The 26,779-nt window shown below is 41.7% G+C and overlaps 1 protein-coding gene across 1 annotated transcript in view; it reads right to left on the reverse strand.

Moving 5' to 3' along the window:
* Positions 1–26,779, reverse strand: part of ZNRF2 (zinc and ring finger 2) — a 178,362-nt gene that overhangs the window by 38,149 nt on the left and 113,434 nt on the right. Inside the window, exon 2 of the mRNA XM_089652069.1 lies at positions 8,169–8,264. Within this exon, the coding sequence (XP_089508195.1) occupies positions 8,169–8,264 (96 nt within the window). The remainder of the gene's footprint in view (positions 1–8,168; positions 8,265–26,779) is intronic.

Raw genomic sequence — 26,779 nt, forward strand, 5'->3', positions numbered from 1 at the left:
ATTGTTTGGTGTCTACATCATCTTTAAAATTTTACCAAACATGTCTCACTTTAAAATTGTGCACGCCAACAAAGAAGTAAATTTTATTATCCATAGGCGACGCTATTTAAGCCTTTACAGGTTATCACTTTATATCTAAAGTGATATACAAATCTCCTGTCTATATGTACACAGGAGATTTGGTGCTAGAATAGCAGCCCTCGATCCGATGTTCATGGCGATACCTCACATGTGTGGAACGATCACTGTTTGCACGCGTGCGGGACTGAGGTGTGTTTACAATATCGCTTTTAATTTTTTTGTGTGGATCACTTCTACTGTTATCTCATGGACTTTATATATCCCTTGTGATAGCAGTAGGCGGTGACAGGTACTCTTTACTGAGGGATCTAAGGTCTATTTGACCCTAGATCTTTCCGCTTCCCTTCACAGCATCTAATCACATCAAGATCAGTGTGATCATATGCTTTCTCAATTTAAAAACGGTGCTGTTTACATCTGGCAAAACTGGGAATGACGAACACTCATCGCTTCCGGTTTCCTATACCATAGACCATAGTTTCAGTCTCTGATAACCTCTATGGTCAGCCAGTGCAACAGCCAGCTGGCCGCTCGGGTCTAACAGTAGGATGGGAAAGCCCCAAAGAGCCGCAGAAGGCGGGGGGTAGGGAAGCATCCCCTCCCACTGCTTTTTAAAGCAATCCAGTGGCTAATTAGCGGCTAGGATTGCTTTTACAAGAAATCCAACCGCCTGCTCTAAGAAACAATACCTGGATGATGCCTTCAGTAAATGCAGCCTAAGCATCAATATATTACATTTTTGATTTTTGGATTTAGATATTCTATAATAAAATGTCAATGAATACGTGATTTGAATCAGATCTAAGGGCTGGATCACACTAGCAGTGCGCACTACCGCATGGCTGCTGGTGTGCAATGGAAAGGCAATGGGGCAGACATGCTGTAAACAGTGCAGTGTCAGAACTTTAAGTGACTTTTCATTCAGATCTTTTGGCCGCAGCACAGCGCGATGCAGTGGACTGCATCACACCATGTTGTACGTTTAAAAAATGTACTCAATGACATTTTTTTTCAGCACACCATAGCAGGATGATGGTTTGAACTGCCATGGTAGGGAACAAAATGGTTTGTTTGTGCTGGGCAAGGTTGCTCAGCGTAACCCAATACATCTGGTGTGAACGAGCCCTAACTGATCGGTTATGAGTCTTAAGCTCTATAAAATACTCCCATGCTTTATTTTTCTACCAAAAAAAAAGTAAATGTAAGGCTAGGCCCCTTTCCCTTGGGCATGGTCTGGTCCAATTTGTAACTTCTGTGCCCATTCAGTTTTTTCTGCATTTACAAACCAGGGCTTTCTGAACAACTGTTGGTGATTTATGGATGCCCAGACTACTTATCACACTACCTCTGATCTGCCATGTTTAGGTCCAAAAAAAAACAAAACAAAAAAAAAACAGCAAAGGATACAGACCTTTTCCGATTTTTTTTCCCAAACCTGGGATGGACTTGGAGATAGATAAATGTAAACGGGCACCCTATTACATCTGCCTGCCTACAGACTTACATAGAGCTTCTGTTCAGGTCCGCCTGAAAAAACTGGCAGGCAGACCTGATCATACTACCCATGTGAAGGGGGAGAACATGCACCTTAGCAAAACTTTGCAAAATCAACACAGTATAAGTGTCCACAATATACAAATATTCTCTAGCTAAGTTGTAAACATTGTCTCTACTCATACAGCCTAAAAGCTCACTAATATTGTATTTTTTTTTTTCAGGAAAACAAGAAATTGATGACTTTCAGAACAACACCTCTTGATATTGCCCATGTAGTTTTTGCCATGTATTTAGGATTTTAGATTATTATAGCAGATAAAACTTTATGAATGATAACTGCAAAAGTTTTTATTTAATCAGTGTCACTTCTCTACATTTTTTAAAATGTAAGCAATTTCCAGAGCATTGTTCCAATGCAGTCAGCAACAAGAAGCAGGGAAATTATGCAAGTACAGTGGGGATCGAAAGTTTGGGCACCCCAGCTAAAAATTTGTATTAATGTGCATAAAGAAGCCAAGGAAAGATGGAAAAATCTCCAAAAAGGCATCAAATTACAGATTAGACATTCTTATAATATGTCAACAAAAGTTAGATTTTATTTCCATCATTTACACTTTCAAAATAACAGAAAACAAAAAAATGGCGTCTGCAAAAGTTTGGGCACCCTGCAGAGTTAATATCTTGTACTGCCCCCTTTGGCAAGTATCACAGCTTGTAAACGCTTTTTGTAGCCAGCCAAGAGTCTTTCAATTCTTGTTTGAGGTATCTTTGCCCATTCTTCCTTACAAAAGTCTTCCAGTTCTTTGATATTTCTGGGCTGTCTGTCACGCACTGCTCTTTTAAGGTCTATCCATAGATTTTCAATTATGTTGAGGTCAGGAGATTGTGAAAGCCATGGCAAAACCTTCAGTTTACGCCTCTTGATGTAATCCCCCGTGGATTTCGAGGTGTGTTTAGGATCATTATCCATTTGTAGAAGCCATCCTCTCTTTAACTTCAGCTTTTTCACAGATGGCATCAAGTTACCATCCAAAATTTGCTGACATTTTATTGAATCCATTTTTCCTTCTACTCGTGAGATGTTCCCTGTGCCACTGGCTGCAACACAACCCCAAAGCATGATTGATCCAACCCCATGCTTAACAGTTGGACAGAGTTCTTTTCATTAAATTCTGTGCCCCTTCTTTTCCAAACGTACCTTTGCTCATTCCGGCCAAAAAGTTCAATTTTAACCTCATCGGTCCACAGAACTTGTTTCCAAAATGCATCAGGCTTGTCTATATGTTCATTTGCAAAGTTCAAACGATGATTTTTGTGGTGAGGACGTAGAAGAGGTTTTCTTCTGATGACTCTTCCATGAAGACCATATTTGTACAAGTATCTCTTTATAGTGGAATAGTGTACCACAACTCCAGTGTCTGCCAGATCTTTCTGGAGGGATCGTGCAGTCAAACGTGGGTTTTGAATTGTTTTTCTCACAATCCTGCGAGCTGTTCTGTCTGATATTTTTCTTGGTCTTCCAGATCTTGCTTTAACTTCCACTGTTCCTGATGACTGCCATTTCCTAATTACATTCCGAACAGAGGTTATTGACATCTGAAAACGCTTTGCTATCTTCTTATAGCCTTCTCCAGCTTTGTGAGCATCAACTATTTTCAGTTTCAGTTTTCTAGACAACTGCTTAGAAGAACCCATGGTGCCGATTGTTGGGGCAAGGTCAGATGAGTCTGGGCATTTAAAACCTTTGAGACTGACATAACCTGGTCTTCCCAGACGATGATTGAGAACAATCCATGATACTGGCAGGTCTCAGCTTTGCAAAGGGGGCAGTGCATGCTATAAATTCTGCAGGGTGCCCAAACTTTTGCAGACACCATTTTTTTGTTTTCTGTTATTTTGAAAGTGTAAATGATGGAAATAAAATCTAACTTTTGTTGACATATTATAAGAATGTCTAATCTGTAATTTGATGCCTTTTGGAGATTTTTCCATCTTTCCTTGGCTTCTTTATGCACATTAATACAAATTTTTAGCTGGGGTGCCCAAACTTTCGATCCCCACTGTACATATTTCATACTTTAATATTCGGAGGCTGTAGTTTTTAAAGAATAAGTTCACCTATTAACAAAAAATAATAAATGCACATTTTTTTGCAGGTACTATTTTTTGTTTTTGGAGTCTAGAAAGCATTGCACCATTGATCAGCAGATTCCTGGTGCCATGAAGGTCTCCTGCAGACTGTCAGTGTAATCTGTCTGCTTGTACTTCGTACGGGCAGGCTGTTTCACACCGACAGGAAGAATTCATGAACTACCACGGCACTCAACAGCGCAGTGGTAGTTCATAGAGAACTACAAACTGACATCTGCAAAGACTGTTGAGACTTGTAGTTTCCCATTCACAGAAATTTTTTTTAAAGCTGTGACAGCTAGCAGGGGGAGAAGATCCCCGACTAGCTGTCACAATGAGGGATCAGGGGGGTGCGGGGGGCTGGTCCTACAGTAACATGTTACACCTTGAATATGGGTGTAACATGTAACAGGCACCTAAAGGATAAGTTAACCTTTCGTAACATGAGAATTTCTTAGATTTCTTAGTAACTCTATTAGAGCTTTGCATTTATTTTCTGGGTCTGCACACTTGCTGTAGCAATGAGGGATTCCCACTCTTCTGGTGTGATTTTGAGCTCATTTTAGATTATGTAGAGCAGGGGCGAACTGACAACTCATGGGGCCCCCGGGCAATAGGGGATCATGGGGCCCGTGTCCTTGCCCAAACTCAAAAAAGCCTATGAAAAAGGTACCAGGGGCATCTCATGGGGCCCCCTACTGACCCTGGGCCCTCGGGCAGTGCCCGAGTTTCAAAATGGTCAGTCCACCCCTGATATAGAGCACAACACAAGGTTCTCAGGCACTGAAAAGTGGGTGGAATATTCAAAACACCCAACTAGACCGCAACAAATAAGTGATTATATCAGGAAGATCTCAATATTGTATTATCCAACACATACAGTATAAGAAACCTGGGTTTATCACAGTTCCCTGGGCTCTACCTATAATCAAAACATCACTTTTCAGTGGACAGACTCTAACTAAAACAATATGTGGGCTGAATTGATTGGAGCAATTTAAAATGGAAAGGATTTCCAAAGCAACCAACATTCATCTTGAATTTTTTCCAAAGTGGGTTAGAAAATGAAAGCTGAGCAAAGATTCATTGCCATAGTCAACATCCGTAGTTTTGCTTCAGTTCCCAAAGTGGAACTCTAACCAAACACTATTTTTGTACATTTGCAGAGTAAAAATAAAAATTATCACTAATGAATTGTGTCCCATCCTTGGTTGCTGAAGCATTCATCAAATTTTTGCTTTCACTCAGCTTGCACTCTCCTGCTGGTGCTCAGATTTTAAACTCCAACTGTAGAACACAGATTACAGTGGGTTGCTCCCTATATCAGTCTTTCCATTCAGAAAAATCCTTGCATTCTTTTCAAAGGCATTCTGTGATTGGGAGAGGCGTGGATAAACCTCACAATCTCCTGTCCTCCAAATGTCTTGCATTCTGTGAAAACAATGCAGGGCTTTTTCTAAATGGGTATTGGAGTATAGCAAATGACCCACTGTGATCAGTTTACTACAGTCAGACTTTGTGTGTCGACTGGGGACAGCAGGCTGAATGAAAGCAAAATGTAATGAATGCTGGAGCCAATGATGGGGCACAATTCATTGATGGTGGTAATTTATTTTTAGGCCTATTGCATACTGCACATTAACTCTCCTAGAAGCCGTTCCTCCTGGCAGCAGCATTGTGGGCCAAAAAAAAAAAACAAACAAAAAAAAAAACACTCTGGATGCTTGTAAAGTGTATAACCTGTTTAGCTGCATCAAGCGTTTAGGCGTTAAATTATTTATTCTGGCTAATGAAATGAATTAAGTGCTAAGTGCGCCTAGCGTTACCATGTGTTTAAAAGCGTTTCTGCCAAAACTCTGCTGCTCCTGGACACACTGGCAGTGGGTTTTTCCTGCCTCAAAGTTTACAGTTGCAAGAAAAAGTATGTGAACCCCTTGGGATTACATGGAGTTTTGCATGAATTGGCCAAAAAATGTGCTCTGAACGTCATCCAAGTCACAACAATAGAAGAACACAGTCTGCTGAACATAATACTACACAAACATTAGATGTTGCCATGGTTTAATTGCACATAACATGTAATCATTCACAGTGCAGGGAGGAAAAAGTATGTGAGGCCCTAGCTTAAATGACTTCTCCCAGAGCTAATTGGAGCCAGGAGTGAGCCAACCTTGACTCCAATCAGTGTGATGATATTGGATGTGTTGCTGACAGCTGTCCTGCCCTTCAAAAACACACACCTGTTTTGGGTTTACTGGTTTCAAGAAGCACTGTCTGATGTGAACCATGCTTCGCAGAAAAGAGCTCTCAGAAGACCTACGATCAAGCATTGTTGACTTGCATGAAGCTGGAAAGGGTTACAAAAGTATCTCCAAAAGCCTTGATGTTCATGTGTCCACGGTAAGACAGACTGTCTACAAATGGAGAAAGTTTAGCACTGTTGCTACTCTCCCTAGGCGTGGTCGTCCTGTAAAAATGACTGCAAGAGCACAGAGCAGAATGCTGCACGAGGTAAAGAAGAATCCCAGAGAGTGTCAGCTAAAGACCTACAGAAATCTCTGGCACATGCTAACATCTTTGTTGACACATCTACAATAAGGAAAACATTAAACAAGAATGGAGTACATGGGAGGACACCACGGAGGAAGCCATTGCTGTCCAAAAAGAATATTGCAGCACGTTTGAAGTTTGCAAAAGAGCACCTGGATGTTCCACAGCACTACTGCCAAAATATACTGTGGACAGATGAAACCAAGATTGAGTTGTTTGGGAAGAACACACAACACTATGTGTGGAGAAAAAAAGGCACAGCACACCAACATCAAAACCTCATCCCCACTGTAAAACATGGCAGAGGGAGCATCATGGTTTGGGGCTGCTTTGCTGCCTCAGGGCCTGGACGGATTGTTGTCATTGATGGGAAAATGAATTCCAGAGTTTATCAAGACATTTTGCAGGAAAACGTACGACCATCTGTCCTCCAACTGAAGCTCCGCAGAGGATGGGTGATGCAACAGGACAATGACCCAAAGCATACAAGTAATTCAACAAAACAATGGCTGCAACAGCACAGAATACGCCTTCTGGAGTGGCCCAGTCAGAGTCCTGACCTCAACCCGATTGAAATGCTGTGGCATGACCTTAAGAGAGCGATTCACACCAGACATCCCAAGAATATTGCTACATTGAAACAGTTTTGTGAAGAGGAGTGGTCCAAAATTACTCCAGATCGTTGTGCAGGTCTGATCTGCAACTACAGGAAACGCTTGGTTGAGGTTATTGCTGCCAAAGGAGGGTCAACCAGTTATTAAGTCCAAAGGTTCACATACTTTTTCCTCCCTGCACTGTGAATGTTTACATGCTATGTGCAATTAAACCATGGCAACATCTAATGTTTGTGTAGTATTATGTTCAGCAGACTGTGTTCTTCTATTGTTGTGACTTAGATGACGTTCAGAGCACATTTTATGCCCAATTCATGCAAAACTCCACGTAATCCCAATGGGTTCACATACTTTTTCTTGCAACTGTATGTGCATGGACACATTGGTAGCATGCAGGGGAGTTTAGAGGAGGAGAAAAAAAAAAACTTGAAAAGAAAAAAAAGATTGTGAAGCTACAAACCCTTACTCAATATTCCTAGGATAGGGTATGTGATTTATGCCAGGACATATGTTGTACTTGCCATAGACAGCCATAGGGAAAATGAAAGTCCAGCACCAACATACTTTGGAATAAAATAGTTGCTGACTTTATTCCTTATCCATCAAGACAATAAAAGAATCCACATTATAAAAAGATGAACGTGTTTCCGCCCCTTCCTAAGCCCTGGAAGGGGCAGAAACACATTCATATTTTTATACTGTGGATTCTTTTATTGTCTTGATGGATAAAGAATAGACTGCAACTATTTTATTCCAAAATGTGTCAGTGCCGGACAAAAGGCAGACGCCCCTAGGGGCAGCTGTAAAAATGTCCAGTGTGCAGGAGGCCTAAATGTGTAAATATGCAAAAATAGATTTTGTATGAAATTTAGCTTTATTGCCTCAACCTTCCGTTAATAAACACAAGCTTGCAGGCAGAGATAAAGGAAACACAATTACCAAGACAAAGATAAAATTTCCTTTTCACATCAAGGACAGTCACTCTGGATTCATGACAACACAAGCAGAAAATGTTTCAGCTAAATAACAGCTACAAAACATATTCTGGGCCCAGTGTATTAAAAGATTGTTTACATTTAGGCCACATTCACATGGCCAGTTACATGTGGCCACGGGATTCCAGTGGCAAGAATCAGCGGATTCTTGTGATTGAAATGACCAGGGCATGTGAATAGCAGACAGCGGCTGTCACTGTTCACACATAGCTGTACACTAAGCTGTTAGCTGCAGTTGTAGATGGATGTCTGTGCCTGGACACAATCAGCTAGATGACATTTAAAAAACGGTAACACCTACCATTGTATGTTATTCTTGGCTTTGTTAAGCACATCACGAGATGTAAGTCCATTTCATCTGTGGGAATGAACTTTGAACAGACTGGGCACTTAAATCCTATGGAAAAAAAAAAAAAAGACAAATGGTTATTAAAGAAAAAGAAGTTTAAAGCATATAAAACAAAAAAACAATGTAACAATCACATGAAAAATTCTTACATGCTGCCAGGGGCGGACTGACCATTTGGAAACTCAGGCACTGCCTGAGGGCCCGGGTCAGTAGGGGGCCCCATAAGTTGCCCCTGGTACCTTTTTCATAGGCTTTTTTGAGTTTGGGCAAGGACACAGGGGCCCCATGATCCCCAATTGCCTGGGGGCCCCATGAGTTGTCAGTCCGCCCCTGCATGCTGAACATATACCTGCAACAAAACTGCAAAGTAATTAGAATTAAAAAAAGCAAATGTTAACTTAGAAATTAACACCGATTCCAGTCATTGAGGTATTTTGGAAGCTAGAAATCTGGTTGAACAAGCTCCAGAATATGCCAACCTAAATTCTTCATCTCTGAATGAACGGGGAATTCCTATGCCTCCCTGAGGATGTGTCTGGCAGCCATACAGTATAAAGGGCTGCCCAAAAAAAAAAAGCCAGACAGGGACTGAAAGTTCTCAGAATGATGTAGGTGTTCTATGCCAACTTTTATGCAATATTCGAATCATAATGGGACTGAAAAGCTTTACAGCTATAGTTCTACTGTTTTATTCGGATTAAGCAACTCAGTAGGGCATAGAGAGCTGCATTTATTGAACAACGCGGTTAAAATATTGGCAGCCACATACAATCTAAGTCACACTGTGAATGTGTATAGTATTAGAGACTTCGGAAAAATTTCAAGTCAAGGACGAGACAAAGGCAACATTAAGCCAGAAGAAGCAGAATTATGGGAATAATGAACTGTACAGCATGATTATATGTAATGATGATGGATGGATGGAAAAAGTGATGTGGGGAGTATTCACTACCATAACCTAGTACGACGTAAGTAGCAGGTAAGAGGTCAGCAGGGTCGGCTATAAAACCCGCAAAAGGATGAAAACCAGAAGGATGAAGTGTACTTTAATATTTTGTGATGGAAAAGATAAGCAAAACTCCATACCCAGTTTGTATGCTTCTACTGAGCAAGTTTTGCAAATGCTCCCAATATTTTCAATGGAGCCACTGATTCAATGTACAGTTGTGCTCAAACGTTTGCATACCCTGGCAGAAATTGTGATATTTTGGCATTTATATTGAAAATATGACTGATCATGCCAAAAAATGCTCTTTAATTGAAGGATGATGATCATATGAAGCCATTTATTATCAAATAGTTGTTTGGCTCCTTTTTAAATAATAATGATAACAGAAATCACCCAAATGGCCATGATTAAAAGTTTACATACCCTGGAATGTTTGGCCTTGGTACAGACACACAAGGTGACACACACGGGTTAAAATGCCAATTAGAGGTTAATGTCCCACATATGTGGCTTTTTAAATTGCAATTAGTGTCAGTGTATAAATAGTCAATGAGTTTGTTAGCTCTTATGTGGAAGCACTGACTAGGCTAGATACTGAGCCATGGGGATCAGAAAAGAACTGTCAAAAGTCCTGCATAACAAGGGAACGGAACTTTATAAAGATGAAAAAGGAAATAAATAGATGTCCAAAGCCTTGAATATGCCAATCAGTACTGTTAAATCACCTATTAAGAAGTGGAAAGTTCGGGGATCTCTTGATACCAAGCCAAGGTCAGGTAGACCAAGAAAGATTGCAGCCATAACTGCCAGAAGAATTGTTTGGGATTCAAAGAAAAACCCACAGGCAACCTCAAAAGAAATACAGGCTGCTCTGGAAAAAGATGGTGTGGTTGTTTTTAAGGAGTACAATACGGTGATACTTGAACAAGGTCGAGGTGGTAAAGACAGAAGCTTTTACTGCACCAATGCCACAAAAAAGCCCGGCTACAATATGCCTGACAACACCTTGACATGCCTAACCAGGCCTTTTTGTGTCATTGATGCAGTAAAGGCTTCTTTTTTGGTAGTATGGCCCCTAAAATTGGCTGTCAGGATAGCATTGCAACATTTTTGTTCCAAGTTCCAACTCATTTTACAGATTCAGGTATTTCCTGTTTGCACCACTTTAAGAATCTATTGCTATGGCTGCAATAGATTTAAAAAGAACTACTATCAGTTTGAATATTAGGAAACTGGCAGTAGTTAAGACCAGCTCTGAGTTGGTATACAGAGAGACTCCAACCCCCAGAGTGGAGCATGTCCGTGCTGGGAATCTGTCATGAATGTGACAGCTTCCCGCACAGGGCTTGTGGTCACTAGGATGCCAGCAATCGCCAGCTTCCTACTAAATGACTCATCTTGGCCCTATTCAGCTGCTAGCTGAAGGTTCCCTGGCCTACAGCCGATTGTAAAGAAAACGGGTCAGAGATGCCCGCTGGTGTAACTGGCCATATTTAGGTAATGACAGGAATCTCCAGCAGCTGAACGGGGCCAGGAATGCATAATTGGTCGCTATGATGCTGACGGTTGCACATCCAATTGTGTCTTAGCAACCATGGATGCTGTGCTGTGGGGGTTGAATAAGCAGTGGAGACAGGAGTGTCTACAGTATGGATACCCTGACCTCAATGCCCCCACCCCATGCCGACACAGAGGCACTAACGTTTGCTGGCAATTTGTTGTGTGGAAGCATGTCAGAATTATTTTACAGATATTAATAATAAAAATAATAATAATATAGCACCATCAATTTACGCAGCACTTTACATATATATTGTACATTCACGTCAGTCCCTAACCCTCAAGGGGTGTACAATTTAAGGTCCCTAACTTACATTCATACATACACATACTAGGGCCAATTTAGACAGGATCCAAATAAACCTACCAGCATGTCTTTTAGAGTGTGGGAGGAAAAGACTCAGATCATAGCTGCCTCTTGTGAATAGTCTGAAAGCGACCAGGAGAAAAGCGGTGATACTACTGCACTCCTGGATCCAATAGCATATTTCAGAAAGACAAGACAAGCAACATCATTACCTATTTATGCTCACTTACACCTCTCCACGAAATCACATTATAGAGGTAAAAAGAAAAAAAAACACAAAAAAATATTGTCTCTAATTTTATCAATGTTAAGAGGGCTATATTAGAATGCTTTAGAAACAGCCAAGACATTGATATGGTAGCTAGAGTTGCGCTCTTGTAATTTTTTATAGAGGTCATGTATATTCTTGGTGTCCTTTTCAATTGGTCACCAACCTGCAACAAGCATTCATATATCAGTTGCCAGGACACATTCATGTTCTAAATCAGTGTTTCTCAACTTTTTCCATTCAAGACACACACAATTTTGAGGCACCCTATTCTAGAATGTAAAAAGAAAAAAAAAAAAAAAAAAAAAAAACAACTTTGACGTAAACACAGTGACATCCACACACTCAGCACTCCACAGTTAACCACTTGACCTCCAGAGGATTTACCCCCCTTAATTAGCAGGCCTCTTTTTGCTACTCGGCGCTGCACTAATTCAACTGATAATTGCGCGGTCATGCAATGCTGCACCCAAACGAAATTTACGTCCTTTTTTTCACACAAATAGAGCTTTCTTTCGGTGGTATTTGATCATTTGTGCGCTTTTTATTTTTCACGCTATAAACAAAAAAAGGCCAAAAATTTAAAAAAAAAACGATATTTTTTACTTTCAGCTATAAAAAATATATAGTAAACTCAAAGTTAGTTATAAATTTAGGCCAAAATGTATTCTGCTACATGTTTTTGGTAAAAAAAAAATCCCAATAAGTGTATATTGATTGCTTTGTGTGAAAGTTATAGCGTCTACAAACTATGGTATAGATAATGTAATTTACGCCTTTTTTTTGCTATACAGCGCTGCGCTAGTTTAACGGACAATTGCGCGGTCATGAAATACGGTACATAAATGAAATTTACATCCTTTTTTTCCCCACAAATTGAGCTTTCTTTCGGTAGTATTTGATCGCCTGTGCGGTTTTTATATTTTGCGCTATAAAATAAAAAGGCTGACAATTTTGAGGAAAAAACAATATTTTGGACTTTTTGCTATAAAACATGTCCAGTAAAAAAAATAAAAAAATCAAATTTAATCATAAATTTCTGCCAAAATGCATTCTGCGACATTTCTTTGCTACAAAAAAACCTAATACCTGTAAATTAATTGGTTTACGTGAAAGTTATAGCGTTTACAAATGGCGGGAAAGATACTGGGATTTTTAGGTTTTTTTTATACTAATAATGGCGGCGATCAGCGACTTATGGCGGCGATCAGCGACTTATGGCGGGACTGCGGCAGACATTCTGACATTGGGGGGTACTGACTTGGGGTCACTGACATCCCCAGTGACACCAATACAGTGATCAATACAAAAAAAAAAAAAAAAAAAAAAAAAAAAAACACTGACACTGTACTAATGGCACTGGGGAGGAAGGGTTTAAGTTTATTATTCAGGGAAAGGGTTAACTGTGTGAGGGGAGTAGGGGGCGGGGGTGTGTACTGAAGGGAACACCGCTGATCTGGAGAGAGAAACTCTTCTGTCTCGATCCGCGTGTCCTTGAGCGGTCAGGGAACTGACAGAAAGCACAGCTGTGCTCTCTGTCAGTGATTGCCGCCGATCACCGGGACATAGCCGGTAACGACCGTCTGTGACCCGGCGACTGACATCCGCGGCTGTGATCGGCGGGACAGGTAGGGTGGCGGCGCGCCTCGCGCACGCCCCCTACCTGTTTTCAAAACACACGTTTTAAAACGTGCTTTTCCCCAGCCGCCGTATTTATACAGTGGCTGGGCGGCATGTGGTTAAAGGTGATTTTTTTTTTCTTCCAAAACAAACACTGGTACAGACAGGTATTCCAAGGTTTCTCTCCTTCATTCATCGAATGCGACTCCAATGATGATGTAGAGGGGCAAACAAGGATATCATTCAGCGAATGTGACTCCATTGTTGACATAGAGGGGCAAACAAGGATATCATTCAGCGAATGTGAATCCATGTTGACATAGAGGGGCAAACAAGGATATCGTTCAGCAAATGTGACTCCAATGTTGATGTAGAGGGGCAAACAAGGATATCATTCAGCGAATGTGACTCCAATGTTGACATAGAGGGGCAAACAAGGATATCATTCAGCGAATGTGACTCCATGTTGACATAGAGGGGCAAACAAGGATGCTGTGCATGTGCCAGTTATCCTCCTTATCTACTGATGACATCATTGGTTGTTGGGACACCGGCAGCTAGGTTGTAATGGTGCACAGTGGAAACCTGTGGCTTTGGGTAACTAAAAGGAAAGCTTCCTCCATCCACTAGCTTGTATACAATTTGTGGACATTTTTTTGGCATTTTACCTAGGCACCCCTGAAGAAACCTGAAGGCACCAAGGCTGAAAAAGGCTGTTCTAAATCAATGACATAACCAAGCCACGCAAGCTGCTGAATAGGCTTGTGCTTTAAATTAACACTGGAAAAAATACCATTGTAGGTCCAGTTCACTTCTGGTTTGTCCACTTTGTTGCCAGTCAAGCCCAGATGAAGGGGGCATTTAGACCCCCGAAATGCATTGGTCACTTTTTGAATTGTACCCCTGACTTTTAATGGAATAAAGTTGTATCTGGACCTCTTAGCAGTGGTGTCGCGCTTGCATTTCAACTCTTTTTACACCACAATACAAGGAGACTGTGGAGATCCTCTGGGGTGCAGAAGCTGCCTGCCCAGGAACCAAGTCATTTACACCAACAATAATACCTTAAAGCGGAGCTCCACCCAAAAGGGGAAGTTCCGCTTTAAGGACTGCTCCCCATTAAGGATTGGCACCTTTGGGGGGCAGGAGGGGGAGCAGGTACCCGCTCCCACTTCTGGTCTGATCGCCTATGTGATTGGAAACGGAACGTGTTCTCCCTCCCTCCCTGTAGTCTTTTGGGACACGTGGCAGGTCCCAGAAGACTACAAGACCATTCATGAAGCGCAGCGCTACTCGCGCATGCGCAGTGGGTACCTGGCTGTGAAACCGCAAGCTGCACAGCTGGATGCCCACACTGAAGATACCGGCCTCCTGGAATACAGGACGGCTAGTGAAACGGGCTGCGGGGGACACAGCCACAGGTAAGTGGCTGTTTTTTTAAAAGTCAGCAGCTACAGTTTTTGTAGCTGCTGACTTTTATTTTTTGACAGGGTGAGTGGAACTCTGCTTTAAGATAACAATACCAATAAAATAAACAGACGGGTCCAGCGACATCTTTCCTCTTTCCTAAGTAGTGAAGGCAGTATAAGGATAACAGCTCTGCACCTTTATAAACAAGTCAACAACAACTCACATAATTAGAGCCATGATGACGTCACTTTCATGCATGCCGTCACATATGCCACCTATTGAGAGCGCAGTGCGCATGAGCGGGTGATGTAACTGGCTGTTACTTATCTAAATATCTTCTAAACGGTGCACATTTAAGAGATAATCACTGTACCTACAGGTAAGCCTTACTACAGGCTTCCCTATAGAGGCAGTGGTGTATTTAGGTTTCATGCTGCACTAGGCAACACAAAAATAAGCTCCCTCCCACGGAGACCCTGACACAGACGAACAACCCCCTCCCCCACAAAAAGAGCCTGACATTGACCAACAATACTCAAACCCCCCCCCCTCCCCCGCACACCCGAGAAAGCCTTCCACTACCACATACACTGGCCCCCCCCGGCGAGAGAGAAGACACTCACCTTCACAGCTCCTAACATCACTGGGAACAAGAGGCAGGCTCTGCATACACCATCAAGCAACCTCTCTCAGATCCCACCTGTTCCCCATGTGGTGTCTCTTCTTCCATCCCTTCTTCTGGTGGGTGGCGCTGGCCCCTTAAAAATGCCGCTGCCCCCCTGAAAAATGCCACCCTAGGCAAATGCCTTGTTTGCCTTGTGGTAAATACGCCCCTGCCTGTAGGTACAAGATAAAAAGTGGAGTTTACTACTGTTCTAGTAAAAATATGACCTTGAGGCACATTGGAGAATGATGCTTCTTTTTGTGTCATTACACAAAGGAACAAAGAGCCAAGTAATCATGATTCATAAACAAAACCTTGTGGACTTCCCATTGTCTTTAGACAGTGATCAATGACTGGGGATATCAGAGGCAGTCTAGTCCAGACAACAAGGGAGTTTACCATAGCATACACACACTAAGCCTAGCCATTCATGATAAGATTTCTCTCATTTAGCTCCATGCACTGAAATCAATTGATTCCCCCATGCCCGCTATAGGTGGAGGAATCTCCCTGTTGGTTCTGGTACTGTAATAGTCACTGCTCCTATGGTTGTCAGAATACCCAAACATTTACTGCATCTAATTGGCTTCAGTCACTGTTCAACTGAGAGTTTTCCACCCCACTCCTTTGATGTTTAGATCCAAATCTATCAAGCCAGGTGGTGTCGAGCCATGGCTCAAATTTTAGCCAGAGGAGAAGGAATCAACCAAAATTTGAACTGTGTATGACCAGCATAATGCCTTCATACTCAAATCAGTTTAAAACATAAACCTGCTAAGAAACATGGTGTAGACGATAACATAAGCACAAATGATGTACGGGATGGAGTTCATGTATTTCTGCACAACTGTACATATTCTCTTTAAATTCACAGGCTTGTTGTTGAAGCCATACAATACACATTATGAGCAATATTACAATGGTTCATCATTCACGTAGATCTCTTTGCAATGGATATAGAAAGGATTACATTAATGCTTCCATAATCTTACAGATCTGACCTTCATGACATAACAAAATATATCATCCCATCAAGACAGGCAGAACTCAGCTAATGTAAAGAGTGGATAGGCTGAGAACACCAGAAACTGCAAGTTCTGTGCTTCCCCCAATAGTCTTTGAGTAAACTCACAGAAATTGAACACATTATCAATTTGTTTATTTACTTAATAAGCAGGTCAAGGCACATGGATACAATTTATCCAAAGCCAAGACACTCACAATGCAAAGACTTCTACAGATCCTTCCTCCAGTCCCATGTCCATACAGAGTCACAGACCTTTGGTTATGGATTTGGAGAAAGTAAGCAATGGGCTACAAATTCAGTGAGGTCGTTGCACTTGTGGTCCACTGAAAACAGAGTCTCTCTCTCACAGTGGCAGGTGGAACTTGCAGTCTTTCCTTCACAGATCCATGAGAATAATGAACACAGATGTGTGATGATGTTCACTTCAACCAATTGTGTGTCATTTGTAAATGCAAACCTAGGAAGGCAGTTAGGGTGCGATTGTGCCTGGGGATGTTGGGGTTGCTGTATTATCGGTGAGAGCATCAGACAGGACTACGATGTTCACAGAAGGGGACTAATTCTCCTTAGATTTTATCAAACTTGGTAGGACATCCTCCAAACTTATAAGCCATTCTATAGAGGGGCAGTGCGTTATAAAATAGTCGCTTCCATGCATTGATGTCTAGAGTGGATGTACAATTCAACACTATAGTTTTCCTTGCATAGAAAAACAAAAACAAAGTTTTTTGGGAGCACTAAGATCCATTTCACCAAAAAACACCATATATTGGGGATGGTAAAATTCTGAGGCGTTGAATCAGAGAATTTGTGACCAGACAGGTCTAATTTTATTATATGCAAATGAAAAAATTAAAAGAGGGCGCAGCGGCCTAGTGCATTATCGTTAAAAAATATTTATGTAGAGAAAAAAGGTAAGTATCATACTCACAATGGACATATAAAACACAGGCATATCACAATGAACAAGGTGTTCATCCAGGGTTCCATCGTATGGACACAGATGCTATTTGGATTGAACAACTGGCTCTGAGGAAGAGGCCGAGTCCTCGAAACGCATCAGCCAGTTGGTCATCCAGGGTTCCATCGTATGGATTCAGATGGTATTTGGATTGAACACCTTGTTTACTGTGATATGCCTGTGTTTTTATCAAGGTCCTACCTTTCCTCAGGGCTTGTGCTGCTCCATGTGCTGGCATCCATCTTAGGTCTGCAAAGCATTGTGGGATCCTTTATGCTTTCAGCCCTCTGCGGCTCCCCCAGGAGGTGGCGGCTTATCACATTTAAGTCTGCTGTTTGCAGCTGTCCATTGCATTCGTGTCCTGTCTGTTGCACAGCAGCAGGCTCCTGTTCAGTTAACTCTTTGCTCTCCTGGATACCGACTCGGCTTTGGCTAAGACTCCTCCTGGCTTCTGACCCCGGCTCTGGCAACCATTCTTCCTGGCTTCTGACCCCGGCTCTGGCAACCATTCTTCCTGGCTTCTGACCCCGGCTCTGGCAACCATTCTTCCTGGCTTCTGACCCCGGCTCTGGCAACCATTCTTCCTGGCTTCTGACCCCGGTTCTGGCAACCATTCTTCCTGGCTTCTGACCCCGGCTCTGGTGACCATTCTTCCTGGCTTCTGACCCCGGCTCTGGTGACCATTCTTCCTGGCTTCTGACCCCGGCTTTGGCTACGATTCCCGCTGGTTCTCGACTTGATTATCCTGGAAGACAACCTCGGCAGGAGAACTTCTGTCCTACCAGGTCATCCGCTGTTGCTGTAGGACTTGCATAGACTCTTGCCTTGTTTCTGTGTAAATAAACCTACCTTTAATTGCACCTACTTGTGTGTCTGGCTCCTCACTCCCTGACAGTTTTATATGTCCATTGTGAGTATGACACTTACCTTTTTCTCTCAATAAATATTTTTAAACGATAATGCACTATTGCATATTCCAGAACGGTCACATGGACTCAGCAGAACCAATGTGAACGTTCTGGAATATGCAGTAGTGCATTATCATTTAAAAATATTTGAGAGAAAAAAGGTAAATATCCTACTCTCAATGGACATATAAAACACAGGCCTATCACAATGAAAAAGGTGTTTAATCCAAATAGCATCTGAGTCCATACAATGGAACCCTGGATTACCAACTGGCTCTGAGGAAGAGGCTGAGTCCTCGAAACGCGTCAGCCAGTTGGTCATCCAGGGTTCCATCGTATGGATTCAGATGCTATTTGGATTGAACACCTTGTTCATTGTGATATCCCTTGAACACCTTGTTCATTGTGATATGCCTGTGTTTTATATGTCGATTGTGAGTATGATACTTACCTTTTTCTCTCAATAAATATTTTTAAACGATAATGCACCAGTGCATATTCCAGAACGTTCACATTGGTTCTGCTGAGTCCATTCCCAGCGCAGGAGAAAAGTGTTTGCTAATTTTATTATACTCCCATTATATACAAATAACATCTCTGCCCGCCATTTGACATTTTGAACAGGTAGGTGTGTATCTTTTGCCCATTTTAAACAATTTAGCAGAGGTGAAATAATCTATATGGAAATCTTTAACCAACTTAGTTTTTCCTGTGCAGTTATAACTGTGCTGAAGTAGGAGTTAGATCATTAATACCATAACTGCTCAGTTATGTTCAGGATATCCCTATTCCAATATTCAGGAAAATTTGGAGAGTTTTCCTGTAGGAGGGTATCATATATTCTAAAAATCAGCTGTGAATGATCAGGTTGGAGTAGTGCACTGTTCAGCTGTAAATTTATGACAACTGACAGGTTAAGTGAATAACATTGATTAACTCATTACAATGACATCTGAAAGTCAGAGATAAATTAGGCAGCAAGTAAACATGTCCCTGAAGATGTTTTGAAAGCAGAAGAAATGGGCATCGCTGTTTGTTTTGTATGGGACTGCGTAGACGCAGACTGGCCAGCATGTCCATGCTGATCCATGTCCAAAGCCTACACTGGGTACGTGAGCATCAGAACTGGACAATGGAGGAAGGTGGCCTGGTCTGATAAATCACTTTTCAGAGTTGGCATCAGGATGCAGTATGGGAAGAAGACAAGCCGGAGGAGGCAGTGTGATGCTTTTGGCAATGTTCTGCTGGGAAACTTTTGGTCCTGCCATTCATGTGGATGTTACTTGACACATCCTACCTTCCTTAACCTATTTGTGGACCAAGCATACGCCTTTATAAAAGCGGTATTCACTGATTGTAGTGGCCTCTTTCATCAGGATATTGCACCCTGCCACACTGCAAAAATGGTTCAAGAATGATTTGAGAAGCACAACAGCAAGTTCAAAGTGTTTGGCCTCCTAATTCTCCAGATCTCAATCCAATCAAGCATGGGTAGGATGTGTTGGAAAAACAAGTCTGATCCATGGAGCCCCACAACTTACAGGATTTAAAGGATTTGCTACTGACGGCTTGGAGCCAGATACCACAGCATACCTTAAGAGGTCTAACGGAGTCCATGCCTCGATGGGTCAAGGCTGTTTTGGCAGCAAAAGGGGGACCTACTCAATATTAGGTGGGTGGTCATAGAATTATGGCTAATCAGTGTGTATGCCTCAGAGGGCTAAAAAAAAAAGAAAAAGAAGTACACCTCCTGGGCCAAATTGGCTATCTGTGAATCTATTTTTCATTGTCCATCTTGATGGGTTTGCAGACTTCTGAAAACCACAATATCATATTATTAATTAGCAAGTACAATCATCAGTGATGTTCAAGTTATATTTACCGGTTTTAAAGGAAACTTGTACCAAGAAAACAAGACGACTGCCACTGCAGATCTCTCATTTTGAAAATGCTAGTTTTCGGGCTGTCATGCTAATCTTAACTCTTAAAAAGTTTCTAAATCCTTGGCCCAGAAAACATATGGCGTTCAGGATCTCTGGTTTGCCATACTTAAACACATATACAAAAATATTGATTTATACTTTTGACACACAAAGTTAACTGGTTAATTGCCCTGTCATGTTAACCCCCTCCCAGCCAGTGTAATGAGTATAGTGCACAGTATTATCACGAATCACTGTATTAGTGTCACTAGCAACGTCAGTGTTATTCAGTTAGTGTCCCTCCCAGTCAGTGTCTGTTAGTGCCAGATTGCCTACCACACTATCAAAGTCACACTACAAGTCGCTGATCACTGCTATAGTTTCTAAATCCTTGGCCCAGAAAACATATGGCATTCAGGATCTCTGGTTTGCCATACTTGAACACATATACAAAACAAAATTCATGTATACTTTTGACAGATTGAAAAATCTTTTCAGTAGCACCAGTGATTCTAACACAAATAACCCTATCCTGATCATTAGCAAGTCACTATTATTCTGCATAAAGTGGAACTTCACTCTTACAATCAACCTGGACTATTTGTAATCCCTATGCTGCTAGCACTAGCCAATGGATAGTAAAGGATATCATATTTATTTGTTTTACTTTTTATTTTTTTACATTTATTCAGTTACTTTCTGCTTTCCGTGCCTACGCAAATTATGTCATACATCCCAGCAGTTTTCAGCAGGGGAGGGAGGGTTCTCAGCTCAACCAATGCTTGAGCTACGGGCAGATGGAATACAGGAAGTAAATGCTACATGAATCATCTGCCCTTACCCAAGATGGCCATGGCCAGAAATGCTAGGGGATGTTTTTCTAAATGATTTTTCAGCAAAATAAAGCATGGAGACATGGATGGATGGGTGAGTTTGCTTTGAATATTAAAAATGAATTAAATAGAATATTTGGTTTGTGATGCTCAAATGTAGTGCAGTTCCACTTTAAGTTAATCTGCTTTTATGGAGTTTTTGGAGCACAAATTAATCATTTTCCTGACATATAAGTCAGCAGTTTCCAGTCCAACACTCTACATTTTCTTTGTTTGGCTGTGACCTGAGGACATGCTGAGAAGGAAATAAGGACAGTGGTTTGAAGGTTTGCGAAATAAAAAAAAAATACAGAAGGGAAATACTTATAACTGTAAATGAGTTAAATATAGAGTCACAATTCAACAACTGCATGATCACCCGATTCAAAACATAACTACACAATAACATAAAACCAATAATGAGCCTTATTTCTAAATCTGAAGAAAGTGTAGTCACACACCCTCTCATACCAATCCAACAGTGGATAGCAGGCTTGTTACGTGCTTGAATGCTTCTGGTAAACCAAGCCTTGTAAGCTGACAGTTCTATGCCTGGGGATAACTTGGACCTTGGTGCAGTTACAGAGTCATGGTTCAGGGATTCAAATGACTTCCAGAGAACTACCCAGATTACACACCATATAGGAAAAATAGAGTTGGGGAGATTCCCTTCATTTCCTATGCGATCATTAATATTGGAAGTTAGGAGAATCTCTAATAAATAAACAGCAAATGACTTATATAAATAATAAAGAATATCAATAATAAAAAATGGTTATAATAATAATAAAAAAATTGTTCAATCAGTGAAAAAATTTATAAAACTCATTTTTTAATATATTTTTCATATATTTACATTTATTTCACTGATGAAATTTATTTTACTAATTTTTATTCATTTCTTCACTGACGGAACAATTTTTTATTATTGATATTTATATTAATTTTTGCACTGTGGTTATATTGGTTTTTATGTACCGTATTTGCCGGCGTATAAGACGACCCCCCTACTTTTCCTGCTAAAATGTAGTGTTTGGGCTATACTCGCCGTATAAGACTACCCCTCTTCCAATGCACACCAGTGGGAGGAATAGTGCCCCATCATTGATGTCAGTGGGAGGAATAGTGCCCCATCATTGGTATTAGTGGCAGGAATAGTGCCCCATCATTGGCATTAGTGGCAGGAATAGTGCCCCATCATTGGTATTAGTGGGAGGAATAGTGCCCTATCATTAGTATCAGTGGAGGAATAGTGCTCCATCATTGGTGTCAGTGGGAGGAACAGTGCCCCATCATTGGTGTCAGTGGGAGGAATAGTGCCCCATCATTGGTATCAGTGGCAGGAATAGTGCCCCATCATTGGTATCAGTGGGAGGAATAGTGTCCCATCATTGGTATCAGTGGGGGGAATAGGTGCCCCATCATTGGTATCAGTGGCAGGAATGGTGCCCCATCATTGGTGTCAGTGGGAGGAATAGTGCTCCATCATTGGTGTCAGTGGGAGGAACAGTGCCCCATCATTGGTGTCAGTGGGAGGAATAGTGCCCCATCATTGGTGTCAGTGGGAGGAATGGTGCCCCATCATTGGTGTCAGTGGGAGGAATGGTGCCCCATCATTGGTGTCAGTGGGAGGAATGGTGCCCCATCATTGGTGTCAGTGGGGGGTGGAATAGTGCCCCATCATTGGTGTCAGTGGGGGGTGGAATAGTGCCCCATCATTGGTGTCAGTGGGGGGGAGGAATAGTGCCCCATCGTTGGTGTCAGTGGGAGGAATAGTGCCCCATCATTGGTATCAGTGACACCAATGATGGGGCACTATTCCTCCCACTGAGACTTGCTGACCCTGTTCTCGTATGGTGCTGCTGCAGCCAGCATATGTGGTTGCAGCAGCACCTCTACACAGAACACTTACCTGCTGCTCCGGCACTCAATTTTCGCGGGGCCGCTCGGCTCCGCCCCCTCACCGGTGATTGGCCGCCTGTGTGCCTTTCCTGAGCTACAGTTCTGGCGGCCAATCACCGGTGAGGAGGCGGAGCCGAGCAGCCGCACGAACATCCAGTGGCCGAACTGAAGGAGACGCCGCGCTTCCTGGACCGGATCGTCGTGGGACTGGATCCAGGTAAGAGACATCAGCCCCTGCAAACCCCTGTACTTAATGCCGCAGCCCCCCTAAACATGTGTACCGGCGTATAAGACGACCCCCGACTTTTGAGAAGATTTTCAAGGGTCAAAAAGTCGTCTTATACGCCGGCAAATACGGTATTGATGTTTTTCATCTATGAACAGAAGCACTAATTAATCATTTGGTTGGGTTCAGGCACTGGTTTATTTTAGGGTTCAGTGTTGGGACCCTTACTTTTTAATATATTTATAAACGATATATAGAGTCTGAGATTAAAAATCCCATTTCAGTCTTTGCAGATGACACCAAGCTGTGCAGTGGAATAACGTCCTTACAGGATGTCTTCAATTTACAAGCCGACCTCAATGCACTGTTTAATTGGGCAACTATGTGGCAAATGAGGATTAATATTGATAAATGTAAGGTTATGTACTTGGGGGCTAAGAATATGCATGCATCATACATACTAGGGGGGAGGACAACTGGGGGAATCAATGGTGGAGAAGGATCTGGGGGTTCTGGTAGATCACAAGCTTAATAATGGCATGCAATGCCAAGCTGCGGTTTCTAAAACAAGCAAAATCCTCTTGTATTAAAAGAGGTATAGACTCCAGAGAGAGAGATATCATATTACCCCTGTACAAATCATTAGTAAGACCTCATCTGGAATATGTAGTTCAGTTTTGGGCACCAATTCACAAAAAGAACATTGGGGAACTGGAGAAAGTACAGAGAAGGGCAACCAAACTGATAAGAGGCATGGAGGAGCTCAGCTATGAGGACAGATTAGAGGAACTGAATTTATTCTCTCTTGAGAAGAGGAGATTAAGGGGGATATGATCAACATGTATAAATACATCAGTGGTTCATGTAGTGAACTCGGTGTAAAGTTATTCACCCTGAGGTCATCACAGAGGACAAGGGGGCACTCTTTACATCTGGAGGAAAAGAAATTTAATCTCCAAACATGGAAAGGTTTCTTCACAGTGAGAGCTGTGAGAATGTAGAATAGACTCCCTCAAGAGTTGGTTCTGGCCAGCTCAGTGGATTGCTTCAAAAAAGGCCTGGATTCTTTCTTGGATACACAGAATATAACTGGATACGAACATTTATAGGGAAAGTTGATCCAGGGAATATCTGATTGCCTCTCAGGGGATCAGGAAGGAATTTTTTTTCCCAGCAGGAACAAATTGGATCATGCTTTGCTGGGGTTTTTTTGCCTTCCTCTGGATCAACTGTGGGTATAGGATTATAACTTTTTTTTTTTCTATGGTTGAACTGGATGGATGTTTGTCCAATGATTTCGGCTGAAACCTGCTAATCGGCTGTGTCCAATCACAGCACAGGGTTCTGTATTTACAAACACACAAAACTCTGTGTACACAGAACAGTGATCTGGCTGTTTCTTCTTCTCGAAATGCAGGGAGAAAAAAAAAACTGCCAGAGTGAAAGCAGCATGCATTACACTTTTTAGGCACAAAGTTAACCGCTTAATTGCCCTGTGATGTTAACCCCCTCCCAGCCAGTGTAATTCGTATAGTGCACAGTATTATATCACTGATCACTGTATTAGTGTCACTAGCAACCTCAGTGTTATTCAGTTTGTGTCCCTCCCAGTCAGTGTCTGTTAGTGCTAGATTGCCTGTCACACTATCAAAGTCATAACTACAAGTCGCTGATCACCACCATTACAAGTATAGCATCTACAGCTGCATAAATTCCAGTATATTTACCACAGTTCGTATACACTATAACTTTCGCCGCTATTGAAGCATCCTGGTCTTCCATAACACCTCAGCAGTGCCACAGGCTGATAGCTTACATGCCATATTGAGGCAGTAATTGCTGCAAAAGGGGCCCAAACCAAGTACTGAGTACATATGCATGCTTATACTTTTCAGAGGTCCGATATTGTTCTATGTACAATCCTTGTTTTATTGATTACATGTAATATTCAAAATTTTCTGAGATTGTGGATTTGGGGTTTTCATGAGCTGTAAGCCATAATCATCACAATTATGACAAATCACGGCTTGAACTATCTTGCTTTGCATGTCATGAGTCTATCTCATATATTAGTTTCACCTTTTAAGTTGCATTACTGAAATAAATGAACTTTTGCACGATATTCTAATTTTTTGAGTTTCACCTGTAGACTTTTGCCCACTGTCGGCTGATTCTGGGTCACCCACAAGCGAAGTATAGCCAAAAAAAACTTTGGGCATATTTCTTTTAATATAGATGGTCCCGTTCTCCGATGGCTTTCTGTAGGCCACCATTAATGCACCCCTTCCACTGACATGAATGGTCCACAGCATCTGTACGCACTAGGAAGAGGACCCAGCCAGGACATAGTGCTTGCAAAGACTGTGTGACACTGGGCGGAGTAGCACAGTAAAGATCTATGGAGTGTAAAAAAAAAGTATTTCACCAGCTACACTGGCAATTAAGTGAATTTGTCCTTAAAATAGTCCCGTCCACACTGCAGAGATTAGAACACTGACCATGAGTGTCATTAACCTCCTATATAGACTCCATGAAGTACAATAACCAAAAGTTGAATTATGTAATATTCGTATAACAGCCTCTTCAATTTCTTTGCTTGACAAATCTCATCACCAATGTCTTCTAAAGTTATAGAAAAATGTTGGATAATATACAAAGTTTGGTTTAGGTGGGCTTAGCCTGTAATTAATGTAGGCCCTACAAAAAACAGCTCCACGGAGAGAATATTAGAAAAAAAAAAGGCATTTTATTAAAGAAAGTTTAAAACAGATATTATACTACGAGTCTAGAATTTGTTATAGCTTCATCTAAAAAGCTAGCTGCTATGGGGGGCCCATGGGAGGTGGATAATTCCTTTGTTATTAATATAAAAGGTAATTGATATGACAGGTCTCATAAGCACAACTGCTAAAATACATCAAAATGATACATATTCGTAACAAGTAGGTGAAGAGCTGAAGCTGAACAAATGAAAGGTACAGCAACCAGTCCCCAGAATCCTGATTTCTATATTACAGCGCCTTGGGGTATTGTCTAACTCTGTTAGAGACTAGTCATGCAAGACTGCACTAATGACCAACTGCTCTAAAGATTCAGACGGTTTGCAGGAATTAAATTCTATTCATTACTTATCGTGATGAATTTTGAGATCAAATGTGAAAAAACTAACTTGAGAAAAGCCACAATGCCCAGGACTTTAAGACGCTAAATGATGAGTTGCTTTGAAATTCAAAACGTAGTCAATGACATAATGCAACAAGAGTTATAAGAAATGTAACGCTCTAGTCAAGGATACCACACATTCAATAGATTCTTCATCAGGTTTTTATTTGTCTCTAGGTCACAGTTGTTCCCAACTGGGGCCTAGAGACAAATAAAAACTCAATGTCCCCATTGCCTGTCATTTCCTGTTTTGTTCACACCCAGGACTTTACCAAGTGCTGAACTTTCTGTTTGCCCTCGTAGAAGGCTGATCCCTTTCCCAGTCTATACAAAACTAAACATCCCACTTAAAGTGGTTCTAAAAGGCAGAACCACTGGGTGCAGTTTGCCCCTCAGCCCCCCCTCCACTATATTTACCTGAGCCCCATCTTAATCCAGCAATGTGCATGAGAGCTGCAATTCTCCCAGTTCTCCCTCTGCTCACTGGCTCACACAGCAGCAGGATCTTGATACATTTTTGTTTCCACAGTTGTTTGTGAGTATATATTTACTTTGGATTTATTGAAAGTTATTTCTCAGGTAATGCATTAGGCTGGTGCACCCTTTTTTCCCTTGTTTTACAGTGATTCTCCTGGGTTTCCCCTGAGCCTTAGAGGGCAGCAAGGCCTATGTTGACATTAGATGTACTGAGGACCTGACACTTTTCTGGGACGGAAGACCTGGGACATTTGTCTTGTTTTTCTACTGGGGGCACTCGACGGGGGGAGGAGCCAGGAGGTATAGAAAACCCAAAAAGAGGAACGGG

This window comes from Staurois parvus, unplaced genomic scaffold (assembly GCF_062004578.1).
Source record: "Staurois parvus isolate SC_StPar_1 unplaced genomic scaffold, SC_StPar_1.0 ptg000670l, whole genome shotgun sequence".
Lineage (NCBI taxonomy): Eukaryota > Metazoa > Chordata > Amphibia > Anura > Ranidae > Staurois > Staurois parvus.